This window comes from Rosa chinensis, chromosome 4 (assembly GCF_002994745.2).
Source record: "Rosa chinensis cultivar Old Blush chromosome 4, RchiOBHm-V2, whole genome shotgun sequence".
NCBI lineage: Eukaryota > Viridiplantae > Streptophyta > Magnoliopsida > Rosales > Rosaceae > Rosa > Rosa chinensis.
The window spans coordinates 12708233-12735368 of record NC_037091.1 but is presented as its reverse complement, the minus strand read 5'-3'; the positions used below and the strand labels follow the sequence as shown (position 1 = coordinate 12735368).

Below are 27136 nucleotides of genomic sequence, written 5' to 3'. Positions count from 1 at the left end.
TTGGTTTTGGTAAATACCGAATTTACTGATTATCTAAATATTAGCTTTATATACTATGATTTTCAATACACATACATGTATATTAAGAAATAAACAAAAAAGTTTTCATAATAGTATGAACATTACTGAATATACTACATAATTAATAGTATATTTATTTTGATTAACCTAGTCCAAAATGGTTAAATAACCTAATTTTATTGAAAATAGATAAAATTTGATGTCATATATACAAAAGAAAGCTATGATTAGTAGATAAATACGAAGTTTATGGTTATAAAATTGAAAAACCTAATTTTGTTCATTTTAATTTATATTACAAAGAATTAGTTGTTATAAAGTTGGTAATACCAAAAATCGAAATACCGAATTTGGTAGATATGATTAAAAACCGAAAATTTTGGTTGATAATTGGTAGCTCAATTTTGAAACCGAAAGCTTTGGTTTTGAAGTTGGTAATACCTATAACCGATTCAAACCAACCGAGTGACAGCCCTAGTTTTAGCTAAGATGTAGGTGAGCTGTGACCTGTTGGTAAATTATAATTCTAATATTGTAAAGGTCATGGGTTCAATTCTCATTGGCATATGTAAATGTGAGGTGGACTAAGGGGCATTTTTTAATTATTTATTATTTTTTTAATTAAAAAAATGCTAGTTTTAGCTAAGATTACCAAGTCTAAATATTTTTCCCAAAGGTGTCTCAAAGCTTCTCAAGTGACCTAGGTTTTCGAAACTTATGTTTCGATCGGCGGCGGCGCACTTCCCTTAGGTAAGGCGAAGATCGTGGAGTGGCGAGGTACGGCGGTGGCGCAGGGCAGGTACTCAGCTTCGATCGTGATTGCTGTGAGAAGCTTATGGTCTGGAGCCTTTCTGACTGTATGTTTTTGGTTTCGATCCTAAACCAGATCCGACAGTGCTACATGATTGACTGTGCTTTGATTTGACTTCGTCTAGGTGGTTGTGGATCAGAGCGGGGATAGGGCTTTGAACTTTTGAATTCTAGGTCGGGGTCGGGTCAGGTGCTACATTAATCTCTGGGCGGCGGTTGTTTAGACCAAAAGTTTAGGGGTGGCAGTTTTCTAGGTCAGGGTCCAGGAGTATCGTCCCCAGGCCACGAATATGGAGGAGGACTGGTGACTGGAAGCTACTTCCTTGATGGTTTGTTGCAGGGGTCTAGGGAGGTGAGGTGCAGGAGATGGGCTCTGGCTTGTGGGCCTCCACCTGCCTGGGCTGCTGCTTGTGGCATGGTTGGGCTAGCCCATTTTTTCACCTTTCTTTGTTGGAACAGGCCTGTTGTGGGTTTTTGGGAGAGTAGCAGTTTTTTTTTAAAATTTGTTTGAATAATTGAGCTTTGCTCGGCTCTCATCCTATTCTGCCCTTGATCGTTGCTGTGTGTTGATTGATGAGTGGAGATACCATTGAAGGTCTTAGGCTTCAATGCTTGTCAAGTTGGCTGCTCTGATTTAGGGTTGGATAGGTGTAGGGTTTTTTTACTTTTGACATTTTCTTTTTTAGGTTGGTTTATTTTTTTTTCTGGTAGCTCTGCTCTTTGCAGGCTGATCTGTGCATCGAGATGTAATACGATGAATTTTCGAATTCGTCTACCTTGACCGAGAGAGATCGTTATTATTATTAGAACTTAATTCCGTTTCCTTCAAAAAAAAAAAAAAAAAAAACTACCAACAACATCTTCTTATTTAAAACATGGGTAAGATGTGTAGTAACCATACCTCGAACTAAAGATAATTTCACTAAAGATCATAACTTTTGGAACATAGAAACACATATTATTATCGATTCTCTCTCACACACGATCGTGATCGTTGCTTGCAATTTTGATTAGGAAGAGATGCAATGCGTTTTGTGCCTTTCTACTTGTAGAAGTAAATTGAATTTGTTTTTTGGTGAAAAAAAATTGTTTATTTACTTAAAAAAAAAAAAAAAAAGGAAATAACGGGGGGTCCAATCCAATGCATATAGGCATGGGATTTTATTATGGAAAGAGCTTAATGTCTTATATGTCTCCGCATTCACTTTGGTCAGTTATACTTTCACCAAGACTCGTTTTTTTTGTTCTCTCTCTCAGAAAACCTCACGAGTCTCTGAATCGAAGCACAGAAGCACCAACCCACCACCACCTTCACTACCAGGTTTACTGATCGCAACCCACAACTTCTTAAATGTTAGATCTTGAAAATTTCATTGCTTTTTCTTCAAAGATTTTGCTGTTGAATTCGATCACCAGCAGACTGTTGCGAAATTCTCAGTTTCTTGAATCGTAATTACTCTTTGAGTTGATTCTGAGGTCATCTGAGACCAAGCACAAGAGTGATCTAATGCAAAGTTTCGATTTTTTTTTTTTGATTCAGTGATTATGAGTTTCTGAATTTCTTGTTCAATTCTGTTGTTTTTTCTGTTTGTAGATTTCGATTTGTGGTTGTTGAATTGGCTAAAGTTGAGGATTAGGGGATCTGGGTCGTTGAGATTTGTTGGGTTTTAATGGCAGCTTTTGTGCCTCCTCCAGGGGCACCTAGGCCCAATAACAGTAACACTCCACCAGGGGCACCGCCCCCAAATTACAACCCTAACAATGCTCAGAGAAACCCCGATTCGTTATCCGGTAACATGCAGAATTTGAATCTTAATCGCCAGCAGTCTCCTCCCATGCCCAATTCTGCTCCTAGACCATCATCATCATCCCCTTTTGGCCAACCGCCGCCCTTCCAGTCATCACCGCCTCCCCCGGGGGCACCTGGTGCTTCTGCGCCATATTCTCGGCCTGGCCCTCCCCCGGCGAGACCTGCAGCACCCCGTCCACAAGCAACATTACCCCCTGGCACCGCCGCAGTAAGACCTACTGGCCCACCTGTTGGCCAGTCTTCACCTTTTGGGTCTAGACCGCCTCCTGGGGCTTTTCCTCCTGGGGTAGCTCCTACTTCTGGCCCAGCTTCCAGTCCTTTCCAGACAACGGGTTTGCCAAGTGGTCCAGGTTCAATGCCACCACCGCCTTCATCAGGTCCTCGCCCTGGTCCTGGGCCGTTCGCTAGCGGTCAGGCTGTGCCCCCTATGGGCGCACCTGGTAGAATGAGTAATGGGCCACCGGTCTTTGGTTCTGGGGCTGTGCCAGGTGGACCTCGTTTTCCTCCAACTGGAAATTTACCTCAACCACCTGTTGGATCTTCACCAACTTCAGTTGCTCCTCCTCGTGCTCCAACCATGCATTCGGTGCTCGGTGGTCCAGCAGTTGGTGCTCCACCAGGATCTACCGCCCAACAAGCACCGCCATTTTCGTCAGGTCCTCAAGGCATGCGGCCTCCTCCTCCTGGTTCTCCTTATAGCCCACAGTCATGGCCAATGCAACAAGGGGTGAGTGATATATTTTCACTTGTATTTCTTTTCTTGTTGTTGTTTTTGGTTTTACTAATTATTGATATACCAAATATCATAATGTTGCTTAGTTGTTAGTTGACTGACAACATTAACATGAAGCGGGTATATAATGTATAAAGTTAAGGTAGATGTCCTATTTTAAACAACACCTAAGGTATGTAAATAATCAAATGTAAGATCAGATATGCGAAACCAGATATTTAAATATAAGATATCTGAAAGTAGATAGTTTGACTTCTGCCACAAAATTATTTGAAGGGACTATGTGAACCTAAGTATTATTTAAAATATTTGTTTCCGTTCCAGAAGTACACTTTGTAGCTAACGTGTATACTGTTATAGACAACAAGTAGCAATTGGTTTGTGAGCTTAGCAGTGCACCTAGTTCTCACTATGTACAAACTCAAAGCTTGTCAGCACAAACCTCCACCCTCTCTTCAAGAGAAGCACACTCTTACTAGTGCATGCTCTCAAGTTTCAGCGAAAGCATCTATTAATACAAAAGCATCATGTGCTACAATACAAAAGCATCATATCGGCTCTTCTAAATTTCCTAATATACTAGCAACAATATTATGATGCCACATGCTAAAGCATTACTTTGCATCTTACAACTTTAAGTTATAAATAGTATTTCCTGAAATAAGCATACTTCCACTATTAAAACATGAAAGTTACCATATAGGGTATAAGGTTTCCACTGCTTCTATATACTTTACCAGAGTACCAGTGCTAACAGTAGATATCTTTGTAAATATAATTCTTCTTTTGATCAATAAAGCCAAGTGGTGGACAATAATCGTTTTAATGGGTAAAATTGATGGACCTTTGAATTCATTTCTTATGGGAGTCTGAAATATTTGAACATCATTAGGTGGCTCAACGTCCACAATTTCCTGGGTCTGCTCCACCCCCACAATTTCCTGGCTCTGCTCCACCCCCACAATTTCCTGGCTCTGCTCAACCACCTAGAATGTATGGAATGCCACCACAACCGCTGCCAAATCAGTCCATGACTACCATCTCATCGGCTGTTGGTCAAACTGGAACTCCTATGGCTGGGTCATCAAAGATTGATCCCAATCAAATTCCTCGGCCTGGACCAAGTTCTTCAGTACTTCTGCATGAAACTCGTCAGGCCAATCAAGCAAATCCACCTCCGGTATTTATTCATTCATTAACTTGAAGAAAACTATTAGTTGATTTCAATATATGCTTTAGCTGTATTTCATGATGCTTCATTACTTTTATACTCACTTCAGCCTCCAGTTTGTACTAAAGTATAGTTTAACTTCCATTTCTTACAAAAGTTCATGCTGCAAAGTAAATTTTAGAGAGCTAAAAGGCTGGTTATTGCCAGTCACTTTCTTTATTCTGATTCTTTTATTATCTTTGAGCCTGCTACAAGTGATTATATCTTCCTTCTGATTCTTTTTTATTTTGAAGCCTGCTACAAGTGATTATATCGTCAGAGACACTGGGAATTGCAGTCCACGTTACATGAGGTGCACCATCAATCAGGTTGGGTTAGCTTTTATGGATGGGCTGATCTGTTTGTAAAACACTTTCAGATCTTACTTTTAAAGGAGCAATTTTATTTATTTATTTATTTTTTATTAATGTTATTGTGTTGTCTCTATACCAGATACCATGCACTGCTGATCTTTTGACAACATCAGGGATGCCATTAGCTTTGTTGGTTGAACCTTTTGCCCTTCCTCATCCATCTGAGGAACCAATCCAAGTACTTCATAAATTCTTTTTTTCCTGCACATAGCACTACTGTTTGTTTTAGATACCATAGTTGCTGTATTTGTTCCTTACTCCTCAAAAGTCAAAACGAATTTGTTAATTAATATATTTTTGAGTTTTAATTTTTTTAACGTTTATTTGTTACATCATAATGATCATATAAACAAAGACTTTATTAGAAGAAAGTGAGTCAGGTACTTGATATTTGATAAGAAAAAAAATTAAGTTAGGTACGTTTCAACGTAGGTGAGTAGTTTACCAAGAAACATTTTTTTTTTTCCTGAAAAAGATCCGACACAGAATAAATACGACAATAGAATCCTACCCGTTAGCATTAAAACCATATTTACTTTGCATGGGAACTTGCTATATAATTTTCCTTTCCATAAGAAACCCTAGGTTCACTTTCATAATAAAGTCAAATTTCTCTTAATTAATATATTAGATGAAACCCAAAAACTTATTTTGCACTTAAAGATATAGCGATCAAAAGATGTATCCGGCTATAATTTTTGTACTGAACCTTTTCGTTACAGATTGTAGATTTTGGTGAAAGTGGCCCTGTTCGATGTTCTCGTTGCAAAGGCTACATAAATCCTTTCATGAGGTTCATTGACCAGGGCAGGCAATTCATCTGCAATTTGTGTGGTGAGTAAGATATTTTTCTGCACTTATGTATGTTTATGTGATCTGTTCTTTCTGTTTATGGTGTGGTACGACATTGTTGCTTTGTCTTGTTTTGTTCTTACTCTTTTTTTTTTTCGGTACATGAATTATTTTAATTGGCTTAAAAAGTTTTTGAACTTCTTATATTGTATACAGTAACTGCTATCTTTTTAAGCAATGACTATAAATGTTTTATAGACTTAATGAGGTTTATGTGGTGCCAGTTGTATATTCTTGAGAATATGTAACTTACAATTCCTTCTTTTCTGCTTGACATCTTCTTTTCTGTGGATTAAGTTATATTGTAGAGTGTTTATGTGTATATGTTTCTAAAATGGTGAGCTTACAATGTATGCCATTTCTTGTGCAGGATTTACTGATGAGACTCCCCGCGACTACCACTGCAATCTAGGTCCAGATGGCAGACGTAGAGATGCTGATGATCGGCCTGAGCTATGTAGGGGAACAGTTGAATTTGTTGCCTCAAAAGAATACATGGTTGGTTGATTAATAATATCTGCAATTCTTGTTGAAGTCTGATTATGATATTCCCTTACCAGTATAATAATATGCATCATTTTTCTTACTAAAGAAAAACAAGAGGTTTCCAGCATCTCGGGTGCCTCGTCAATATATTGACGGACTCATATGCATATTTACTTTAGGAATTTTTATAGCCCTCAAAACCTTGCTTCCACCTCCCTCCCTCCCCCTCACTGTCTCCCATTTTCCAAGAAGGTTTTGGCAGACAAGATGGGGACATGCTATACTCTTAATCAGGATCATTGAGATGTGAACTGTTGGTGGGAAGTGTGTGCAAGATTCCCAACTTGGCAATATAACATGCTATATATCTGGCAAGAGAACATTTTTCCTATGTAATATGTGTATCTTGGCCAAGAGACCTACAACTTCAAATTATTGTAGGCGTAATGTTAAAATGCTTTTTGGTCCCTAGAGTGTCTAGAAAATTGCATTAGCATTGAAAAGTTTGATTCCCAAATATCGTTTTCCGAATTTATTTTGCAACAAGATTCTCTTACTTAACAAGGAAATAGACAATGAAATAGAAGGAATGAATATATGGTTTTGCATGTAAGTGTGCTAGTATTCTCTGTTACTTGTTGACATTATCTGTTGTTGCATACTGTCTTTGAACCCTATTGGAAGAGTTTGTTCTTATCATTTGACGGTTCTTTTTCCAAAAGCCTCTTGAACAAAATAAACACTTTTGCTTACCTTCACTGGAGTTGTAACTTTGTTGTACTCATATATATTCTCTTGATCACCTCATTTTCTTATTATTGGCTATAATAATGTTAGGTGCGTGATCCCATGCCAGCTGTGTACTTCTTCCTTATCGATGTATCCATGAATGCCATTCAAACTGGTGCAACTGCTGCAGCTTGCAGCGCAATCAATCAAGTTATTGCTGATCTTCCTGTGAGTTCTTCTGCCTGCATGCAATATTAAGTTTTGAAGCAAGGGTTTGACACTGTAGCCTGGAATTCTACAAAAATTGTCCTCTGTATTGTTTATTTATAATTTGTTTTTCCCACTTAACAGTCTCGAATAATTAAATAGATTATCATTAGTAGTTCATCTTGGTCTTGGATTTCTCAATTTTGCTGTTTCCATGTTTGCTTAATGGCATTTAGGTTGACAGGTGGATGCAGTAGATAAGCACAAATTTGGAGGATTAGCTATAGATTTTTTTTTCTTTTTTCATTCGATTTTGAGAATTTGTGTGGCTGACCATATGACCAAAGTAGGCATAGATTGTGATTGTATATACTTTACTAGTGAAATTTACGAGCAGTCCATCAGCCAGTAAGAGAGTCACCAAACTCCAAACTCCAAAACACAGAAGCCCTGAAAACAACCTAAATCAAAACAATTTAAGTTAGCAGGAATGCTGGAATGTTTTGATACAGAAACCTGATTGATTTATTCCAAATTACTTTCAAAGCCTATATTACTCTGTTTTTGAACATCATGTGTAGGGGATTGTATTTATGAGAGTATGATTTATTGGTTCATTTTCCTGAAAGCTGAATAGTCATTGGTTTTACAATAATTACCAACTGCAATTAGAATTATAGACAAATTATGTTGATGTGTTTATTGTTGCAGGAAGGTCCTCGGACAAGGGTGGGGATAGCGACATTTGACTCGACAATCCATTTTTACAATTTGAAACGTGCACTGCAGCAGGTTAACATAAGTTGTACTTCTTTCTATTTAAAGTCAAATATATGAATACTAAGAGCATGCACTCTTTTGCAATCTCATGACTTCATTAGATGAGGATTCTACTTGATATTTTTGTTTGAGCCAGGTCAGGGTTTAACTCTTGGGAAAGATCTAATTAATTTGTGATTAAACGTCTATCTGCATGCTCACACAAACACCTCTATAAAAATTGAAGACTTTTTGATAGGATGCAAGGTGTCTTCTTTTCTCTCACCCCTATAAAAAATTGATGTTAAGTTCAAGGTATATTGATCTAAGATTGCATTTCTAGTTAGGTTTGAGGAATGGTGGGATAGCTTCTGCTAATCGCTGAAAGCTAGACGCTAGACTATATAATAGTGAAGGGGGAGGAGGGTTTTTTTAATTTTTTTTTCATTTGTGTATCCTTGGATGGCTTTCAATTCCTTTTTGGCCCATAATTATTCTGGAAAGGTTTGACACTGATTATGAATATTGACTTTCAAATTTTTTTGCAGCCTTTGATGCTTATTGTTCCTGATGTACAAGATGTTTACACTCCTCTAGAGACTGATGTAGTTGTTCAGCTTTCCGAGGTTACCAGCTATTTCCCTAAACAACAAGCATTTAATAAGTCAATCTGTCAATCCATAGCAGCTATTATTATCTCCTTTCTGAAATGTATAGAAAAATTGAGAAGTTGTGCATGGGTTATGAAGCAGTGATTTGAAAAAAAAAAAGCATTTATGAGTCGATCTGTCATCATAATTATTGAAATTTTGCATGCCTCTTATTAAACTAAATTATCTTTTGTGGATTTTCAGTGCCGTCAACATTTGGAGCAATTGCTGGAAAGTATTCCAACTATGTTTCAGAATAGTAAAACTGCTGAATCAGCTTTTGGTGCAGCAATCAAGGTATGCTATAATGTCGTAATGCATATTGCATGAGACTGTATTATTTACTTTAAATATTGCATTCAACTCAGAGATCTAATTTGTTTCTTTTAGCTGTGAACTTCTTGTTCATGACTTTTGTGTCTTGTTTCTCTTAGCTGTGACTTCAGTGCCTTTGATATTTGAATGCTTACCCATGAACTCTGCTTTGTTTATTGTTTTATGTGCATAGATAGATTTAGTACTTCAGACAGAAATTCAGTTTTCTTATGAAAAAAAGAAAAGAAAAAAGAATAGACAGTATTTCTCAAAAAAGGAAAAAAAAGAAGAAGCATAGAGTAACAGCTTGACTGCAGTTGATCAACCAGTCCACCCATTGATCCTTGTCCTTTTTATTTATGCAGCAAGGTTTCTAATATTGATTTGACGTGCAAAATGCATTTCAAGTTTGTAATCAAATTTACTTCTTACACATTTTTTTCACATTTGTTGCTGTTGTGGGCTCTAGTCTAGCTACATTTGAATACCTGTACGAATTTCACATTGGTTTTTGTAGATGTGTAAATTCTTAGTGTGTGAATGTAACACACACACACATCATTATTCATACTATTTCCTTTATTATGTAGGCTGCTTTCTTGGCAATAAAGAGTACTGGAGGGAAACTTTTGGTGTTTCAGTCAGGCAAGTTCCAATCTACTTATGCTCGTCCTTTATATGCTATATCTTTATAATCACATCTCTAGATGATTGCAAGCAAAGAATGAAGAAACGAGTGGTTGGGGTTGCAGTTACGTCTAGTTTAGAGACCCAAAAGAAAATAATAAGTATTCAAGTCTGTTGAAGGATCCAAGGTTAAGAGTTCCATATACCATTAGTAGCGTCATAAGAAGAATTTTGAAAAATGTTATAGTTTCATAAAACTTCAGGCAATAGACTCAATAAAGTTACCTTTTTGTTGTTGGTTACAAATAAACAACCCAGAACCAGAACATACATATCAAATTAAATGTTCCAGTTCGCGAGTAAGCTTTTCCTCTATGATTAGAGGTTATGATATCTCACCATGACTCTCAAGTAATACCTATGATATAATAATTTTCTCGCTTTTATCTTGTATACCTTTTATAGACTAACATCATTTACAGTCACTAGAGAAACAAATTTGTATGCAATTGCAAAGCCATGTTAACCTCTCTGCACCTAAGGTCAATGTGTTGTTTTGGATTGCTGCATGCAAGTTAAGCACTTGGTATATGCTGCGAAGGTCTCCATTTTTTTGTTCCTTTCCTAACTGGAGTATCATGTATAGATAGGATGGAAAACATTGATCACGTGTTTGTTCACTATCCGCTGGCTTTTTAGTTTTGGGGAAAGCTATTTATGGATGGTAGCTCAGTAATTTGCAAGGTTGTTGTGCAATGTTAGGAGAATGGTTCAAGGGCTTAGGTGGTGGGAAGCAGTCAAAAGTTACCTGGGTTTGTATTGTTAACCGGAGAGAAACAGATGTGGGCATTGGTTTTGATGAATTTAGGGATATATATATATATATGCTGTAATCTTATTAGACAAAAAAGTAGCTGGGAGTTAGTCTGCTGTTATCTTTGTTTGTTAGGTGTATAACTTGTATTTCCTATTTTATTGTTGAGGTGGACACCTTGCTCCATTCATGTTAATTGTTTTTGTAACTAAAAGGGTCCTTCCCAAAAAAGGATATTTCAGAGTATCTGGTTTCTTGGCATCTCAGAGCATACTAATGATATATGCTGTCTGCAGTGTTGCCATCAACTGGAATTGGAGCGCTTTCAGCTAGAGAGGCTGAAGGAAGAGCTAATATATCTTCAGCTGAGAAGGTACAGTTACGTTATTGTACTGCTTTTGTTGCCATCTCTGTGTTTTTAGAGTATATCACATGACTTGGTTTCTCCTTTCCCTGTCTGGATTGACATTTGCTTAGATAGTATTCTCTTATTAGTTCATGCTTCTCTGAATTGTTGCCATTTTTTAAATCTTGCTTTTGGGCAAACTTTTATACAGTTAAAAAAAAAGGCAATTTATTAATCCCCTAATTATCGCAAAAGAGATTGACATCCTGGGTGGTAGTATATATGTTTTATCATACGCCACTGAGTAGGTTTGAATATGTCAAATGATGATCTGATGCTCATAAGGACCGTAGTTATGTTGTTGTCCCATTGCTTAACAAATTTGACCTACCCCAAAGATGTTGAATGGTGATGAGAATATGTATTGTTGTAGTGTTGGAATTACGTTTTCTTACTCTAACTGTGTTTCAGGAGCCCAATAAATTACTCCAGCCCGTGGACAAAACTTTAAAGACATTGGCAATTGAATTTGCTGAATATCAGGTAAACTTATAAGTAATTTCTATCTCTTAAAGTCTTAATGATCATTAAATTATCAATGGTTAAGTATATCGACCAAGAATTCTACTGGTCATGGTAACTGTTGAGCATAACTTTTTCAAACTAATTTTCTCCATGAAACTTTCCAGGTTTGCGTTGATTTATTTATCACTACCCAGTCATACATAGATATTGCTTCTATCTCAGTCATCCCCAGAACAACCGGAGGGCAGGTATTAATAAATCCTATCTTGTAATTTTACCTGTGTGGTCTTATTGAGGATTTTCTCATCATTTTCTAGTCTTCTGCATAGTTTTTCTTTATTCAAAAACTTAATTCTATCATTAATCTATAAGATTAGATTTGGAATGCATCTAAGAATTGCAATGATAGTTTGTTTACACTAGTGCTCAGTTCATATTTTAACGTTCAAGTTTTTCCACAATCTTCCAGGTTTACTATTATTATCCCTTCTCAGCTCTCTCTGATCCTGCAAAGCTATATAATGATCTTAGATGGAATGTCACAAGGCCGCAAGGTTTTGAGGCAGTGATGCGTGTAAGATGCAGCCAGGTAATTTTATTTTGCAGCCTCTTCTCCACTATTACATTATGATTGCTTATCGTTCTTAAAGTTCTTGTAATATAATTTTCTTTTCATCATTGTAGGGTATTCAAGTTCAAGAGTACTTTGGAAACTTTTGCAAACGCATTCCAACAGATGTCGACCTACCTGGGGTTTGTACAATTCTACAAAACTTCTAATTAACATCTAATATTATGGTCATTTATCTTGCATGGAAGTAGAATGCCGGTCAACCACTGATTATGTTGACCCAGAGTAACATTAATGAAGATCTTACAAACTGAGAATAAATCTGGCTTTTGCTGCTTAACTGTGGCTCATTGAACTATTCTGTTTTCTGTTTTCATTCTCCTCTGTCGTCTCTTTTTCTTTGGTCACTAGTGATGTTGACTCACAGTAACATCAAATCAAGATTGTAAACTGAAAACAAATCTAGCTCTTACTGCTTGACTATAGCTCGTTTTATCACTCTCTTGTTTTATTTTGTGGTTCTTCTCTCCCCTCTTCTTCTTTACAATCTAAGAACAAGGCTAGCTCTTACTGCTAAGCCATATTTTGATTACCTTATTATCTGTTTTCTGGTTTTCACGCTTCCATTTCTCTCCTTTCTTCCTCCCCCCTATTTTCTTGGTCTGGTCTTGGGAAAGTGGCAGTGGTCAAATACTATGTTGAATAATAACCAATTCCTTCTATGCTGCAGATTGACTGTGACAAAACTATTATGGTAACGCTAAAGCATGATGACAAATTACAGGATGGCTCAGAATGTTCTTTCCAGGTAGCTTTTGAGTTCTCTGATCTGTCATCCTAAATGACGTTATCTTATCTGTTGTAATTTTTGTTTCATTGTTTAATCATATTTATGTTTTTCATATCCAGTGTGCTGTTTTATACACGACTGTGTTTGGCCATCGGAGAATTCGGGTTACCACTTTGTCTCTGCCATGCACTAGTATGCTAAGTAATCTGTTTCGCGCTGCTGATTTGGACACTCAGTTTTCATGTTACATGAAGCAAGGTATACAAATATGCTATTTTTCATTAGTTCTCTATACTTTTGTTGCATTTGTTATGGATGTTTTCCCACTTTATGGTTGTACAAATATGCTATTTTTCATTAGTGCTCTCTACTTTTGTTGCATTTGTTATGCATGTTTTCCCACTTTATGGTTATTGTTTTCCAATATGTGGTGATTGTTTTCCTCAATTAAACCCAGTGCTTAAAATTGTGAATTAATTTATGACAATCACTATTTTCAACACCATTTTTCATCGGTCATGTCTGACAGATTGAAATGCAGACGTAGATCCTATGTGTCCTTTGTTTCATTCACATGCTGCATACTGCAGATTTAATACTTTTTAGTGTGCTTGTTGACGATAATATCAAAAATTTCTGATAGTGAGTTCTTTTTATATAACTAGCGGCAAATGAAATCACGTCAAGTCCCCTCTTGCGTGCACGGGAACAAATGACAAATCTTTGCATCAATAGTCTGCTTTCATACCGCAAATTCTGTGCTACTGTATCATCTTCGGGACAGCTTATTCTTCCAGAGGCACTGAAGCTCCTGCCTCTATACACCCTTGGTATATTCTCTTCTTACTATTTTTTTTTTTTTTGGGGCCAATTCTCATGTACCTATACTGACTCATATGAATGCACTTTTTGCTTATTATATATCCAAGTATAAAGCTATATTATGTTTTGCTTTCTGCTTTCTGCCATTGAACCCTATTGTGGCTAGTAATATCATGTATAGTACATGGAGCTCTTCTATATTCTGTTACTGTTTTTTCTTTTTGGGGTAGATTCCCTTTTCTTTAATCATCATCATAGCTTTAAAAGGTTCAATTATCATGTCATTGATGATTATCTGATTGTCGTGTCACATACATACCTTCCATTGAACTCTACATCCTTGAGGAAAGGAACCTTTATAAATCCACATATGACTTGTTACATCATTCATTTCAACTTTTATGAAATTCAATAATACATTATTTCTGAAAGACAAGTTAAGTGTTTCTTTTTTGGCCGAATTACTTGATTTAGATAGCATGACCACTAGAATTCTAACAGATTGCTACTATTCTCATCATTTCTTGGTTGTTGGTGGCATTTTCTGTTCTCATTGATAATGGATTAGCTTCTTCCAGTTTGTGCTTATTTATTTTGATAAATTTTATCATTCTTTCCTTTGTCAGCATTAATCAAAAGTACCGGACTACGAACTGATGGAAAAATTGATGAGCGGTCTTTCTGGATCAACCATGTTTCCTCCCTGTCTGTACCTTTGGCAGTTCCACTGGTGTATCCCAGGATGGTGGCTGTCCATGACCTTGATGCTCAAAAGGTGTGTCATTTTGTTTTTATTCGCCTATCTCCCCATGGGTGTGTTATGTGTTGAAGTACCGCTGAAAGTTCAGATCACTTGGGTAAGATTGTTTAGGGAGGCCAATGTGAGTTTGGTTGCTGTAGCTTCATCTGATGATTCATTATGCGAGAATTATAGGAGAAAGATGTAGTTGATAGTGGGGAATGTGCTGGTTGATGGCTATCTTTGTCAGTTTGGATGGAGAGAAAAAGGAGCATATCTTATTGTTTGAACATGTTTCTCTTTGACATCTAACAATAGTTTGTGGCTCATAACAAAAAACAAGAATTGACTTCTAGTTGAAAATATGCATTGAACACTGGTAGCTTGTTAATTTTCAGGAGGGTGATGGATCTCTTATTCCTCCGGTGATTCCACTTTCTAGCGAACACGTTCGTGATGATGGAATATATCTTCTTGAGAATGGTGAGGACTGTTTAATATACGTTGGGAACTCGGTGGATTCTGGAATTTTACAACAGCTGTTTGGCGTCACCACTGCTGATGAACTTCCTACTCAGGTAACCTTCATTTGAAATTTGACTCTAGAGGCTTGCTTAGGTGACTGAAATATAGGGAAGGTGCTCAATTCACTATTTCTTGCTGTTCAATTGTAATGATTTTGGGTATCTGAAACCTTTGGGCATGGCTAGAATTTGTTATTTTGAACACTTTCTTTTTGTGCAATTTATCTTTGTTTAACATAAACGTTTGTTCCCCCAGTTCGTGCTGCAGCAGTATGATAATTCATTATCAAAGAAGCTGAATGATGTGGTAAATGAAATACGCCGCCAGAGATGTTCCTACCTGCGGTAAGTTTGATAGGATTTCTATTTATTATTTCTTTTTTCCAGGGAAGAAATGAATGGTCATGCACCAAATTAATTTAATATTTGATGTTTTCAGCTAAATCAATTTTTAATTTGTTTTACTTCTTGCAGATTGAAATTGTGCAAGAAAGGAGATCCTTCAGGTGAGCGTCCTAAAACGAAACTCTAATGAAACGGAATTAGAAGTGCTATGTGGAAACAATATGCTGCATATACTTTTTATCATCTTATAAACCCTGCTCTTGTTTTGAAGGCCTCATCGAATGAAAATTTTCAATCGGATAAATCCCCGATAATTTCAAATGGATTTTACTTGCATATATATATACACAGATGCGATGACCAGTACAAAAATATGTAGTATACCATAGAGACACACACATGCAAGAGCATTTCGAAGAACCCAGCCATCGAGTCTGATCCAAGGCTGAGATACTATGTAAATTTTTTCAAAAAAAAGAAGAAAAAGACAGAAAAAAGTAATAGATACTATCAACCAATTAGTTAACATGGTTTTTTAAATTAGAAATGCAATGAGATATTATTAATTGGTAGTTTTTAAAATTAGAAATGCAATGAGATATTATTAATTGGTTTGATCAAGTCTTGTTTTCTTTGTGCTTGCAGGAGCATTCTTCTTATCACATTTGGTTGAAGACCAGAGTCCCCATGGCCCCTCCTATGTTGAGTTTCTGGTACATGTCCATCGGCAAATACAGATAAAAATGACTTCATAACAGCTTATGCTTTAGTTTGGAATACAAGTTTTGAGCACAACTACTTCCTAGAGCACATATTGATTCAAAAGGATAGAAGAAAATTAGATGCTTGCAGTACATCTGCATTCTGGGTTCGTCCCACAGGCACCGTATACATCAAAAGCAAGCAGAGTTGAGTTTTGCTATGATAGGTTTGTTAAAACTGAAATATCAATTTCATAGTGGGACAATCATGTGATAAAACCTTTTTTGTTGTATTCAAGTTATTCTTTCTCCTCTCCCCCTCTTTTCCATTTGTACTTTTGAGTCTGACAATAAAAAATTAGGATGTAATATGAGAACCATGGACGGGAGGAAAAAGATTGTAAGAATGCTCATGAGATGACAGTTTTAAGTTATGGCGATTGTTCATCAAATCTTTGTGACCTTTGTGATCCCTCTTTCACCAAGGATTTTGACATAACTGCAATGCGCTCTGGTATTCTGCTTTGATGTTCTGCTCGGTTGATTATATTCAGTTTGGTGCATTGTAACAAGAAAAAACCACTCGTCCTAGTTGTGGTTAATATATAAACTCATAAAAAAAATGGTCCGTGAAATAAATATATAGTTAAAAATTTTAAAAATATCTATGAACGAAATTTAATGAACAATGTGAGTTAAAACTCAAATTGAAGTTAATTTCAAAACAAATCAGAATAAATCAACCAAAACCGAATTGGACTTTCCATTACAAAGTCACAAACCCTATGTATCATCATCATATGTCCTATATTAGTATTAGTTGACTCAATAAGGCCTATGATTAAATTTTTGAATAAACCCTACAATTGCCCTTAAATTGCTCGATGAGAAAAGATTTATGTTATAAGATCAAAATGGTAAAAATGTATTCAATGAGGTTGGTCTACTGAAAGCATGCTAGGCTTCAAGTGGGGCGAACACCGTAAGACTTCTTCTAGTAATAGGAGGTCTCTGGTAAAAAAATGGTCACTTGGCCACAAATTTTTTTTTTTTTTCAATGGTAAAAATGTAAAAACTAAATAGTTCAGGAAGTGGAGTTTTTGTAATGTCTGAAAAAACTCCTCAATTATAGGATGTAAGTCTGTAACTCGTGTAAGAGCATCTCCAACAGTGATAGTTATCTTGATAGCTAAAAGTAGTTAAAATTGGAATATAGCTAGTTGAATATTGAGTTATGCTCCAGCAAATACCTAAATCTCAAGTTAAATTTAACTTTTAGTTAAATTCTCTCTCCTCTCTAGCTAAATATAGCTAGGTCTTTTAGCTAAAGCTAAATGTAGCTTTTGTTTAGCTAGTCTGCTGGAGATCAAACTTAGTCTAAAACTAGTTAAATTTCAAATTTTTTTTGAAATAAGTATTCTGTTGGAGATGCTTAAGTTTTCAAAATCAGATAAGTTATCCTCATGTAAGTTAACTGTGGATAATTTAAAAAAAAACATTAGAAAATAAAAGAAAAATGGGGTCCAAAAAAAAAGATCAAGTTTGTTGTTGGTTGATGTTATCTTTTTGTTTGTTGTTGGTTGGGAGTTGATACTGGCCGGTATTAGAAACTTTCCAAAATTAGACTGCAGCGTTCTGTCTCTCTCTCTCTCTCTCTCCTTCTCTCCTCGTACGAGTCCGAAATTTATAAAATTAAATTATTTATTAGGGTTTTCAGAGAGGGACGAATTTGCAATCAGCAATCGAAGTAGTATTAGGGTTTTATTCAATTCATAATTATGTCCTTCCTCGAAGAATTTCATGCCAGTAAGCCCTCTCTCGCTCTCGCAATTTCATTACACTATTGATTGTTTTGCTTTTCAGATTCTATTTTGTCTGGGTCTCGAAATAATTTGATTCTAATACGCAATTGGGAAATTGAAATGTACTGGGTTTGTGTCAGATAGTTCACTTGTGTCTCAAGTTTGTGCCTTTGGGTGAGGGAACTGAGCTCAACTTTGTGTGGTTTAATCAAAATTCAATTTGGGGATATTCAATTTATGGAGAACAAGTAGATGAACTTTGGGTGATAGGACACTATATCAGAGGAAAAGAACACTACTTGTCATGAATACCGGAATATCATCCCTAAAACCGAGTTTTTATGTGTTCTTTGGTTCAGTTGAAGCAACCCAAAGTAATGCTTTTACTGCCCATCTCGATAGAATTTTACCCTTCATCGATTATCAAATCCTCGTAAGTGTAAGGTTAAAGTAGACAGAGTGGATTACGGAAAAACAAGTAACTCTGCTAGGCATAAAAACTCTTAACTTCTTTGTGTTTGCATTTGATAGAGGGCTTGTGCTGTTGTGTTGTCAAAGCTTGACTTGTTCCCCTTATTGGCTGCTTTCCTTTGTCTGTGGTATTAAAAATCTAAAAATAAAGTCTCGAGTTCTTATGACGCATTTTCAAGCTAAGTGCAAAAACCATGCACACAGAAGAGACATTCTGCATAGAAAACTTCTCTTTTCTTTCCTGTTTTCGCGTTTCTTCAGAATATGACTGTATATCGAATGTTTGCCCTTTCACAGATCTGGAGTCTCTGCCTAATATTCTGCAAAGGCATTATGCAGTGTTACGTAATCTAGACAAGAGTTTACAAGGTATGCTTCTGCTAACTTCCTCTGTCAAGTGCTATTATCCTCTTATTATGTATTTTTATTGATTTTTCCTTTTTGTGCATCAAGTATTATATCCTATATCCTTTGAGTACCATTTATGACCAGTCGGTCATCTAACTAAGCTATAGATGGAAAATTGCAATCATCACCAATTTTGTCTATTCAGTAGGTCAGAATGTCAGATATGTCTACTAGCAATGATTATATTATTCACTTATAGTTGTTAAGACATAACATTTAAGATATGTGATTGAAAAAAAAGTACTCAGTGCACCACAAAAGGGCCTTATTGTAGTTCTTGTCTTTTGTGGTTGAAGTGTTTTTTGGAAACCTGTCGCATTACCATTTAGATTCTGTACCCCTCTTTTAACATTGTATAGATGCTATTTCTACTGCTTTTTTATGGCTGAGAGGGACAGTCAGATATTAGTAACAGTCACTGGAGACTTTATTTCCATCGTTTTCTTGTATTCTTAAACTTCATGTTGACAGGGAATTTTAAAATCTGTAAGAGTTATGCGTGGGCAAACTCAAACTAGTCTCGAATCTGTTTTGTGGGTTTCTAATGCAGACTGTTGTTTCATGTCTTTTTGTGCAGATATCCAAAGACAGAATGAGCAACGTTGCGAACAAGAAATAGAGGATATAAAGCGCGAGATTAAGTCTGGAAATATTACACCTGATAGTTCACTTATTAGATTCTCAGATGAGGCACTTGATGAGCAAAAGCATAGCATTGGGATTGCTGATGAAAAGGTCATGCTGGCTGTTCGGGCATATGATTTGGTATGTGGTGGATCTCCATCTTTGTCTATACATATAATTGCTGCACTTGTTGGTTTTGCAATTTTTTAAATTCTTGTGATCTTTGGATTTCTATTTTGGTATCAGTAGTTCCCAGATCTTGCTCCTTTCTCTGTAGTTTTTTGTTAGGGGTTGGAACACCTTTTCCATACTGGTTACCCTTGCACTCCTGTTCAAACACATAAAATATAGGGATTAGGAGAATGCTGAAAAGGGGAATGTAAATGGACCCACCCCCTGCATGCAAGATAATGCATTTAACTCCAAGTTTATTCATTTTTTTTTTTAGTTCTCTGTGTTACACTTCTAGTTTTCTGCACTAATTCTATAGAACCAATTTATCGAGTACAATTTGCCTGGAAAATTGTTATCCCAGATCTCTTGTTAAGGCATCTGCTGCAGACGTTTTAATCTTTTATAAGGAACTTGGGATTTGCACGGTAATAGTCCATTCATTTGGGAAGTAACCAACAGAAGTTATCATGGTATCATGGTGGGGATAGGAAGTTCAAATCCTGCAATTGCAACCTCTTAATTTATGTTGAAGTCTGTGTGTTTGGTTCCGTAATTAGAAAGACTCCCCAACATAAGTGTATAGAAATTGGTCTGTTGTTATGATTGGTGTTCTAGCTGGTGTACATAGATGTTTTTTCTCTATGGATATCTTGTCCGCTTTTCTGTATGTTATAAAAAATAATAATAATAATAATTAAACTGCTCAAACTTTTGAAAATTGTAGTAATTGTACAAAATGTATCATTATTTAATGTCTTTTTTCCCCTGATAATTTCTATCTGTAATTAATGTTCAGGTTGATACACACATACAACAGCTTGATCAATATTTGAAAAAAATTGGTGCAGAGCTCCGGCCTGGTATTCTACTTTTATCCCTTTTCCATCTTTTCCATCTTGTTGAGTATTTAGTTTTTACACGTCAAACTACAGTTGTTGAGTATATGTTTTTTACATAGTTTGTCCTCTGAAAGGTTTCATAATTTTTTAAGGACATAATTATTTCAGCCTCAGATGGTGTTGCCGCAAGTGCCATGCCTGCTCCAAGTCTTGATGGTGGTGCAAAATCTGGAAGGAGCAGCGAAGGTGGTAGAGGAGGGCGTAGGAAGTATTTCCCTTTCCTTGATCTTTTATTTGAATTTTCTGATTCCATGCATCTACCAGATTTTCCTCTTTTAACATTTCTTGAATGAATTTGTGCTATCACACCGCCATGATAAGTTGCACCATGTATTAAAGTGTGAAGGCTAAGTTTGAAAGGATAGGGAAAAATTATTCCAAACAGAGACGGTTCCTTGTAATCAGAAATGAATAGGGCAAAATAAAAGGAGGAAGCAAGTAGTTCGCTACAAAGAAAGAAAGAAGCTGAGATAAACGTAATCTTGATCAGGATTTTTTACAGAGGGGACTCCTGAAATTCATGTAGTTAGTTCCGTTACATACTTGGCTCATGAGATGTTATTTTCTTTTTGTTTCTTACTTCTTCTGATTCCTTCAAATTTTCTGGGGTTATTGGGGAAAAGGCAATGATATAGCCTGCCTGGTGGGCATGTGAATGATATGCTTAATGTCTCTCCGGTGAGACCTAATGATACGTACTTTCTCTGCAGAAAACAGGCAACAGTAGCAGCAACAGCACCAGAAGCTACACCTGCCCCTGCACCTGCAAATCCTACTGGTATGGATTTGGATATACCAGTGGATCCAAATGAGCCAACCTACTGTTTGTGTAACCAAGTTAGCTATGGAGATATGGTTGCATGCGATAACCCCAATGTATGTCATCTCCCCCTTTTTTCATCTCCTTTGAGACTCGCTGTGTACTATATTATCTGATGGAAGATTTTCCTCCAACAGTGCAAGATTGAATGGTTCCATTTTGGCTGCGTTGGTTTGAAAGATCAGCCAAAAGGAAAGTGGTATTGTCAAGATTGTTCCGCATTGAGAAATCGACGCAAAAGGTAGATGATGCATAGAACTGGTCCTGGAACCTTGAAGCTGACATTCTGAATTTTAATGTCCTTATCACCATGTTTATTTGGCAGCCCTTGTTTATTTTACACATTTTTAATTGCTTTACAGGAAGTTAGATTTGTATATCATTTTGTATTTATAGAATTAAAGTCGTGGTACCCAACAAAAGTGCTCCTGCAGTGAAGCTAATGGATTTGCACCGAGTTGAAGAGTGAAAGTAATAAATTGCTTATGTCCCCTCTTCAAATTCTGTGTTTTCCTACTACGTTTTCACTCCCGTCTTCAGGCTTTGCTGAATCTAAATTGGCTATTGCAACAGCCAGTAGCATGTGATTTTTCTTTTTATGTCAACAATCTAAATTGACCGTTCGCCTCCTAAACGTTGAATAATGGGGCAAATATTTTAGGCAATTGAGCATGACTTGAATTGAATTTGCTGAAAAAGAAAACATGAGACGCTCTTAGGGAACAAATAGAAAAGTTAGGATGATGTTGCAGTTGCTCTTAGATGATAGCAGGAAATTCAGGCCAGAAAAGAAACTCATCCAACACTTTGGTGGCTCCTAAAATGCTACAATGCAAAAACAAGCTGCAGAAAAAGAAGGAAAAATTTCACAAATGGTCACTCAATTTTAATTATGACTCATTTGTCACTATGGTCGCTCAAGTTTTAAATATATCACTTTAGTCACTCAACTATTACACTGTCAATCACTTAAATTACTTTGTTCAGTTTTTTCATTGAAAAAAATTATAAAAAATATTCTTTAGGTGACTTAAGTGATTTGACAGTATAATAGTTGAATAAACAAAGTGATATATTTGAAACTTCAGTGACCAAATGTCCAAAGTATCGAACTAGTCATAGTTGAGTGACAAACTGACAATTTGTGGAATTCTCCCAAAAACAGAAAGATCATCCTTACCAACCCCAAACAATTTTGAGGAAGAAAAGTTTTTATTTGAAAAGAACTAGATGCGTACATTTAGTTTGAAATTCTTCTCGGCAACAACTTCTCTGTCCTGTATTACAGGATCTACCCACACACTGATCCCGACCAAAAAACTCGTATGACTCGCGATCCAAACAAATCTAAATACTGATGCTAGATTTACATGCCAGTTTTGTGGCCTCTATAGTGAGTTTGGAATGGGACAGCCCTCAATAATCCATGCCACCCATGCCACCCATGCCACCGCCCATTGCCGGGGTCTCCTTCTCACTAGGAAGTTCAACTACGACGGCTTCAGTAGTTGTCAGCAAAGATGAAATACTGCACAGAAGGCCAACAAAAATCAGTGGATGAAGAATCAGAGCTGATGTACTGATTAATCAATAACAGAAAAGGATTGAGGAGCTCTCCAGCTTACCTTGCAGCATCCGTTAAAGCGGTCCTAATTACTTTCAATGGGTCTATTATTCCAGCTTTGACCATATCAACATATTCACCTGCGAAGCAAAATGAAACGAAAAATCAACCCAACCAGTGCGAGGACATATCAATTTCCAGCATCATTTTAGTCATTGTGGAAACATCTATTACCTTTAGCTGCATCATATCCCAGATCAGGGTTATCTTGCTCCAAGAGCTTACCAACAACAACAGCTCCTTCGACCCCCGCATTAGAAGCAATTGTGTGGACAGGTGCCTGCATGGGTTAATACATAGGTTTAGGGTTTAGGCAAAATCCTCATGAACTGTAATTCAAATTAGTTACTCGTAGAAGTCAAACTCAAGAGACAAGCAAAATATACAAACCTTCAGAGCATTCTGAATAATCTGAACTCCAATCTTCTGATCAAAGTTAGCAGTTGGAAGTTTGTCCAACTCTTTAGCTGCATAAAGGACTGCAACACCACCACCTGCAAAGGGAAGAAAGTAGTAAGATTATTCAGTCAAATATATCAGGACAAATAGATTGAAAAATAGAAAGTGCCTTATGCAATAAAGCAATACTTCAAACCTTATCTGGCGTGTATAATGATGAGTTGATAAACAAATAAGCACAAATCGCACGAATAAATTACCTGCTACTATACCCTCTTCAACGGCTGCCTTTGTGGCATTCAGGGCGTCAGTAACCCTATCCTTCTTCTCACTAACTTCAGCTTCACTAGCTCCTCCAATCTGTAGAAGAGTCAAATACAACCCCAATTGTTATCCACAATTCCACTTACCAAGAATGTGTAATAAAGTAAAGGTGAAGAAACTAAACTAGCCGCACAATTTTTTTATCACATTTTTGAGTTCAAGGTTAAAATGAGGTGGGGACTTTACTAGACATAGAATGTAAGTGAGAACATGTCAGAGTAAGCGGACCTTCAACACAGCAACACCACCAGAAAGTTTTGCCAGTCTCTCTTGTAACTTCTCTCTGTCATAATCAGAAGTGCTTGCTTCAATTGCTGACCGAATCTGTTTGCAGAATACAATGGAGAATAGTGGTTAAGTACAAAAGGACAGGTGACTGCAAGTATTAACAAAAAGGAAAACTATATCTTAGCTTTTATATATCACAAGGAGACAAACCTGTTCACATCTTTCCTCAATTTCCTTCTTGTCACCAGCACCGTCAAGAATTACAGTGTCATCTTTTGAAATTGTGACCTAGAACACTCATCCAATCAATAGGAGAATGAAAGCAACCCATAACTAGCAAAATATCACAATTGAAAGGGAATTCCTTTAATCAGTAACAGTTCTACATGTAGATATTTACACCCAAGGTTAAATTCTCCACATCAGAGAATTGCATGCCATGGTTAAGACTGCCAAAGTATAGAGAAACTTGTATACCAATGCTCACCTTTTTGCAAGTTCCAAGCATATCCAGATCCACTTTCTCAAGGTTCAAACCCAGCTCTTCAGTAATAACCTAAGAAACAAAGTAAAAGTAGTCAGTTATGGTTCTAGAAAAATATGATTGATGGGGTCAGGAAAGTAATACACAATTATGAAATAGAAAACCAAGCAAGAAAAAGAAACTTACAGTGCCACCTGTGAGAACTGCAAGATCCTGCAGATTGGATTTCCTATTTTCCCCGAAACCAGGGGCTTTGATAGCACAAACCTGTGGCAACACCCATTAGATTAGAAAATGCTGACATCCAAACATAAGGAACTAGATCACCACATGGGAAGACAAATCAAACCTAAATAATTGAAGGAGTAGAAACGAACCTTGATTCCAGCACGAAGCTTATTTAATATAAGTGTTGCAAGTGCATCACTTTCCACATCTTCTGCGACAATCAGCAAAGGCTTTTGCCTCTGAATGATCGAAGAGAAAGTTGTTAACCAATTTTATCAAACCAAAAACTTGCCAATATAATCAGAGCAAATTTAAATGCTTGCCTTCAAAGCCAACTCCAATACTTTAATCACAGCATTAATATTTGAGACTTTCTTCTCATGGATTAGAACTAAAGGATCTTCCAATTCCTGTCAGCACATGGACATGAATAAGTTTAATTAGCATCATAACATTCTGACTTTGCCAGCAGTTTAACAAAATACTTCTGTAATAGCTTCAACATATTACTAGCTGATTCAAACATACACATTTTTGATTTTTTGTGTTGGTGATGAAATGAGGAGATATGTAGCCTCTGTCTAGCTTCATGCCCTCAACAACTTCCAACTCGTTATACAATGTTTTTCCATCCTGTAAATATTAACCGGTGTGCCTTTAATACCATGGGTATAATACTATAATTCAATCCCCACTAGGCACCAGCATGCCTTAATAGAGACCAGAAGCCAGTTACTTGAAAACTAGTAGACTATGTAACTTACAGCGATCGTGATTACTCCTTCCTTGCCAACCTTCTCCATGGCCTTTGCAATCAATTCACCGATTTCTCTCTCGCCATTTGCCGATATTGTTCCAACCTATCAGCATTAATCCACAGGAACAAAAGAATTTAGATGTATCACAAAGCAAGGATTATATGGAAGAACCACAAATTGATTAACATGGTACAAACCTGTGCTATCTCTTCAGAAGTGCTAATCATTCGGGCTCTGCTCTTCAAGTTAGTTACTACAGAATCAACTGCCATGTTAATACCACGTCTTAGGTCCATGGCGTTCATACCAGCAGCAACTGACTTGCATCCTTCAGTGTAGATAGCTCTTGTCAGGATTGTAGCACAAGTAGTACCTACAAAGACAATGAGAAGTTGTAATTTAACAGTACCAGTGATGCATTACATAAGAACTAATTCCCTTTTCAGATAATAGTAGAATCTAAGAATACATCATTCAGCTTAAAAAGTATATGGATAAATGATTGAAACCCCATGTTAGAGTATAGGACTTACCATCACCCGCTACATCATTTGTGGCATTAGCAACCTGTTTTACAAGGCTAGCTCCAACATTCTTAACTTTATCCTTAAACTCGATACTTTTTGCAACTGTTACACCGTCTTTTGTTACTTTGGGTGCGCCAAAGCTTTGCTCAATAACCACATTACGACCCTTTAACAACAAAAGTTTAGTCATATCAGTAAATAAAAAAATTAAAAATCAAGAACAAGTTACTAAATTCAAGGTTTTTCCTTCACCCGATAACCAACCAAAATGCTTTGAAAGACCACTGGAAAGTTTACACATATCTAGAAAGGCTAAATATTTTGGAAGGTTTCACCCACTTTCATTTCAGATTTATACAAGAATTGAGGAATCAATAAACTTCCAATCACATATGCGCAAAATGCACCAACAGATCCATGTCACCGGATCCATAAGCATAGTGTCAGGCACACGAAAACCACAAATCCGACAAAGATATGATCCAAATTCACAAACGCATAAAATGATTGAATTTGATCATAGTCCAAGTTGAGCACTCTTAACAAAATAAACTCTACAGTCCTTTCCGAAATCAAAACATAACACAGATAACTTAACAGCACATGAATAGAAGATTAGCACAAAATGATGGGATGTGGAAGAAAACCTTAGGGCCCATTGTGACTTTAACAGCATCGGCGAGGTCTTCGACACCATTGAGCATGAGGGCTCGGGCCTCCACGCCAAATTTAATGTCTTTTGCTGCATAGTTTCTGCTCCAACTCAACCTACCACCAATCTGAAACCACAAAGAAACAACACATCAAAAAACAGAGTTTCTCAAACAGAACAAAGAAGCGTTGTATTGCTTCAATCAATAAACCCTTCAAAGCAAACCAATCAAACCAACCTGCTGGGCACTGTTCCTAGCAACCCTGAAATCCAAAAAAAAAAAAAAAAGAATCAAACTTCGGAAAAGATCAACTGCCATAACATATAGCACAATGAAATGAAACTTGTCAGGCGAAAGAAAGAATTGGGTCCCTGAATTGAACAAGTGTACATTACGTTTTTCTTCTGAGGACTAATGTGTAGAATTGGAAGAAATGAAAAGAACCCAAAAGAGAGAGGAGATTGAGTAAGGAAGGGGGCAAAGTACCGAGCTTTGGAAGCGAGGCGATACATAGTGAGAGAGACGAAGCAGAGAGAGTGAGAAAGACGGTGCAAACTTGCAGAGGGAATGGTTGGGGGAGTCAGCAGCGTGTGTTCTGGTTATTTAAAAGTGAGGGTGAGGAAGGGTCTAGAACCGTTTAGGGTTTTTGCCCGAGGGTTTTACTTGAAACACTAGTCTTCACAAGTCACAGCTTCTAGTACATCTTTTGAAACAGTTTGATGAAGCCCACTATAGTCAAAACCCAAATAACCCACAAATTGGAATATAGTTTGGGATTTCTCACGTGTATATCGGGTGAAAGATTTTGGGTCAATATGTCTAGTCCACACTAGGAAATACAGCCCGTGCGATGCCACGTAGGCAATTTTAACGGGACTAGTGTATTTGATAATGGCATAATGCTTGAGGTACCATTTAAGGTGAGAAAAAATTTGTTAAGGTGTTTCTTTGAA

At 36.7% G+C, this 27136-nt stretch overlaps 3 protein-coding genes across 9 annotated transcripts; 2 read left to right on the top strand and 1 right to left on the bottom strand.

Annotated features, from left to right (window-relative positions):
- The first annotated feature begins 2006 nt into the window (after positions 1 to 2006).
- Positions 2007 to 16221, top strand: LOC112196916 (protein transport protein Sec24-like At4g32640). Its single transcript, XM_024337396.2, has 25 exons — positions 2007 to 2152; positions 2426 to 3368; positions 4267 to 4554; positions 4839 to 4913; positions 5038 to 5136; positions 5681 to 5792; positions 6181 to 6308; positions 7134 to 7253; positions 7944 to 8024; positions 8540 to 8617; positions 8846 to 8938; positions 9547 to 9601; positions 10694 to 10770; positions 11215 to 11286; positions 11433 to 11516; positions 11738 to 11857; positions 11953 to 12021; positions 12570 to 12647; positions 12749 to 12887; positions 13295 to 13459; positions 14078 to 14226; positions 14589 to 14768; positions 14971 to 15059; positions 15189 to 15220; positions 15705 to 16221. Exons 2-25 carry the CDS (start codon positions 2502 to 2504, stop codon positions 15812 to 15814), a joined length of 3360 nt encoding a protein of 1119 aa, XP_024193164.1. The 5' UTR covers positions 2007 to 2152; positions 2426 to 2501; the 3' UTR covers positions 15815 to 16221.
- Positions 16222 to 17337: 1116 nt separating this feature from the next.
- On the top strand, positions 17338 to 21459 carry LOC112198020 (PHD finger protein ING1). Of its 2 annotated transcripts, none has more exons than XM_040518171.1 (7): positions 17338 to 17562; positions 18330 to 18402; positions 19019 to 19206; positions 20036 to 20099; positions 20247 to 20346; positions 20849 to 21014; positions 21096 to 21459. In XM_040518171.1, exons 1-7 carry the CDS (start codon positions 17539 to 17541, stop codon positions 21201 to 21203), a joined length of 723 nt encoding a protein of 240 aa, XP_040374105.1. In that variant the 5' UTR covers positions 17338 to 17538; the 3' UTR covers positions 21204 to 21459. The 2 variants fall into 2 exon arrangements, with proteins under 2 accessions (XP_040374105.1, XP_024194793.1); XM_024339025.2 differs by having other exon boundaries at positions 17339 to 17566; positions 18331 to 18402.
- Positions 21460 to 22134: 675 nt separating this feature from the next.
- Positions 22135 to 26803, bottom strand: LOC112198018 (chaperonin CPN60-2, mitochondrial). 6 transcript variants are annotated; one of them, XR_005809840.1, is made up of 18 exons: positions 26421 to 26740; positions 26178 to 26309; positions 25537 to 25696; positions 25201 to 25376; positions 25010 to 25105; positions 24774 to 24878; positions 24569 to 24655; positions 24395 to 24484; positions 24204 to 24296; positions 24021 to 24089; positions 23744 to 23821; positions 23534 to 23629; positions 23242 to 23341; positions 22973 to 23076; positions 22757 to 22862; positions 22584 to 22662; positions 22278 to 22486; positions 22135 to 22243 (listed from the first exon to the last, which is right to left on the bottom strand). XR_005809840.1 is itself a non-coding variant. In XM_040518169.1 (18 exons), exons 1-18 carry the CDS (start codon positions 26693 to 26695, stop codon positions 22375 to 22377), a joined length of 1734 nt encoding a protein of 577 aa, XP_040374103.1. In that variant the 5' UTR covers positions 26696 to 26803; the 3' UTR covers positions 22135 to 22374. The 6 variants fall into 6 exon arrangements, 5 of the variants coding, with proteins under 5 accessions (XP_040374103.1, XP_024194792.1, XP_040374101.1 ...); XM_040518169.1 differs by having other exon boundaries at positions 22135 to 22486; positions 26421 to 26445; positions 26670 to 26803; XM_024339024.2 differs by having other exon boundaries at positions 22135 to 22486; positions 24204 to 24284; positions 26421 to 26445; positions 26670 to 26803.
- Between the last annotated feature and the right edge of the window lie 333 nt (positions 26804 to 27136).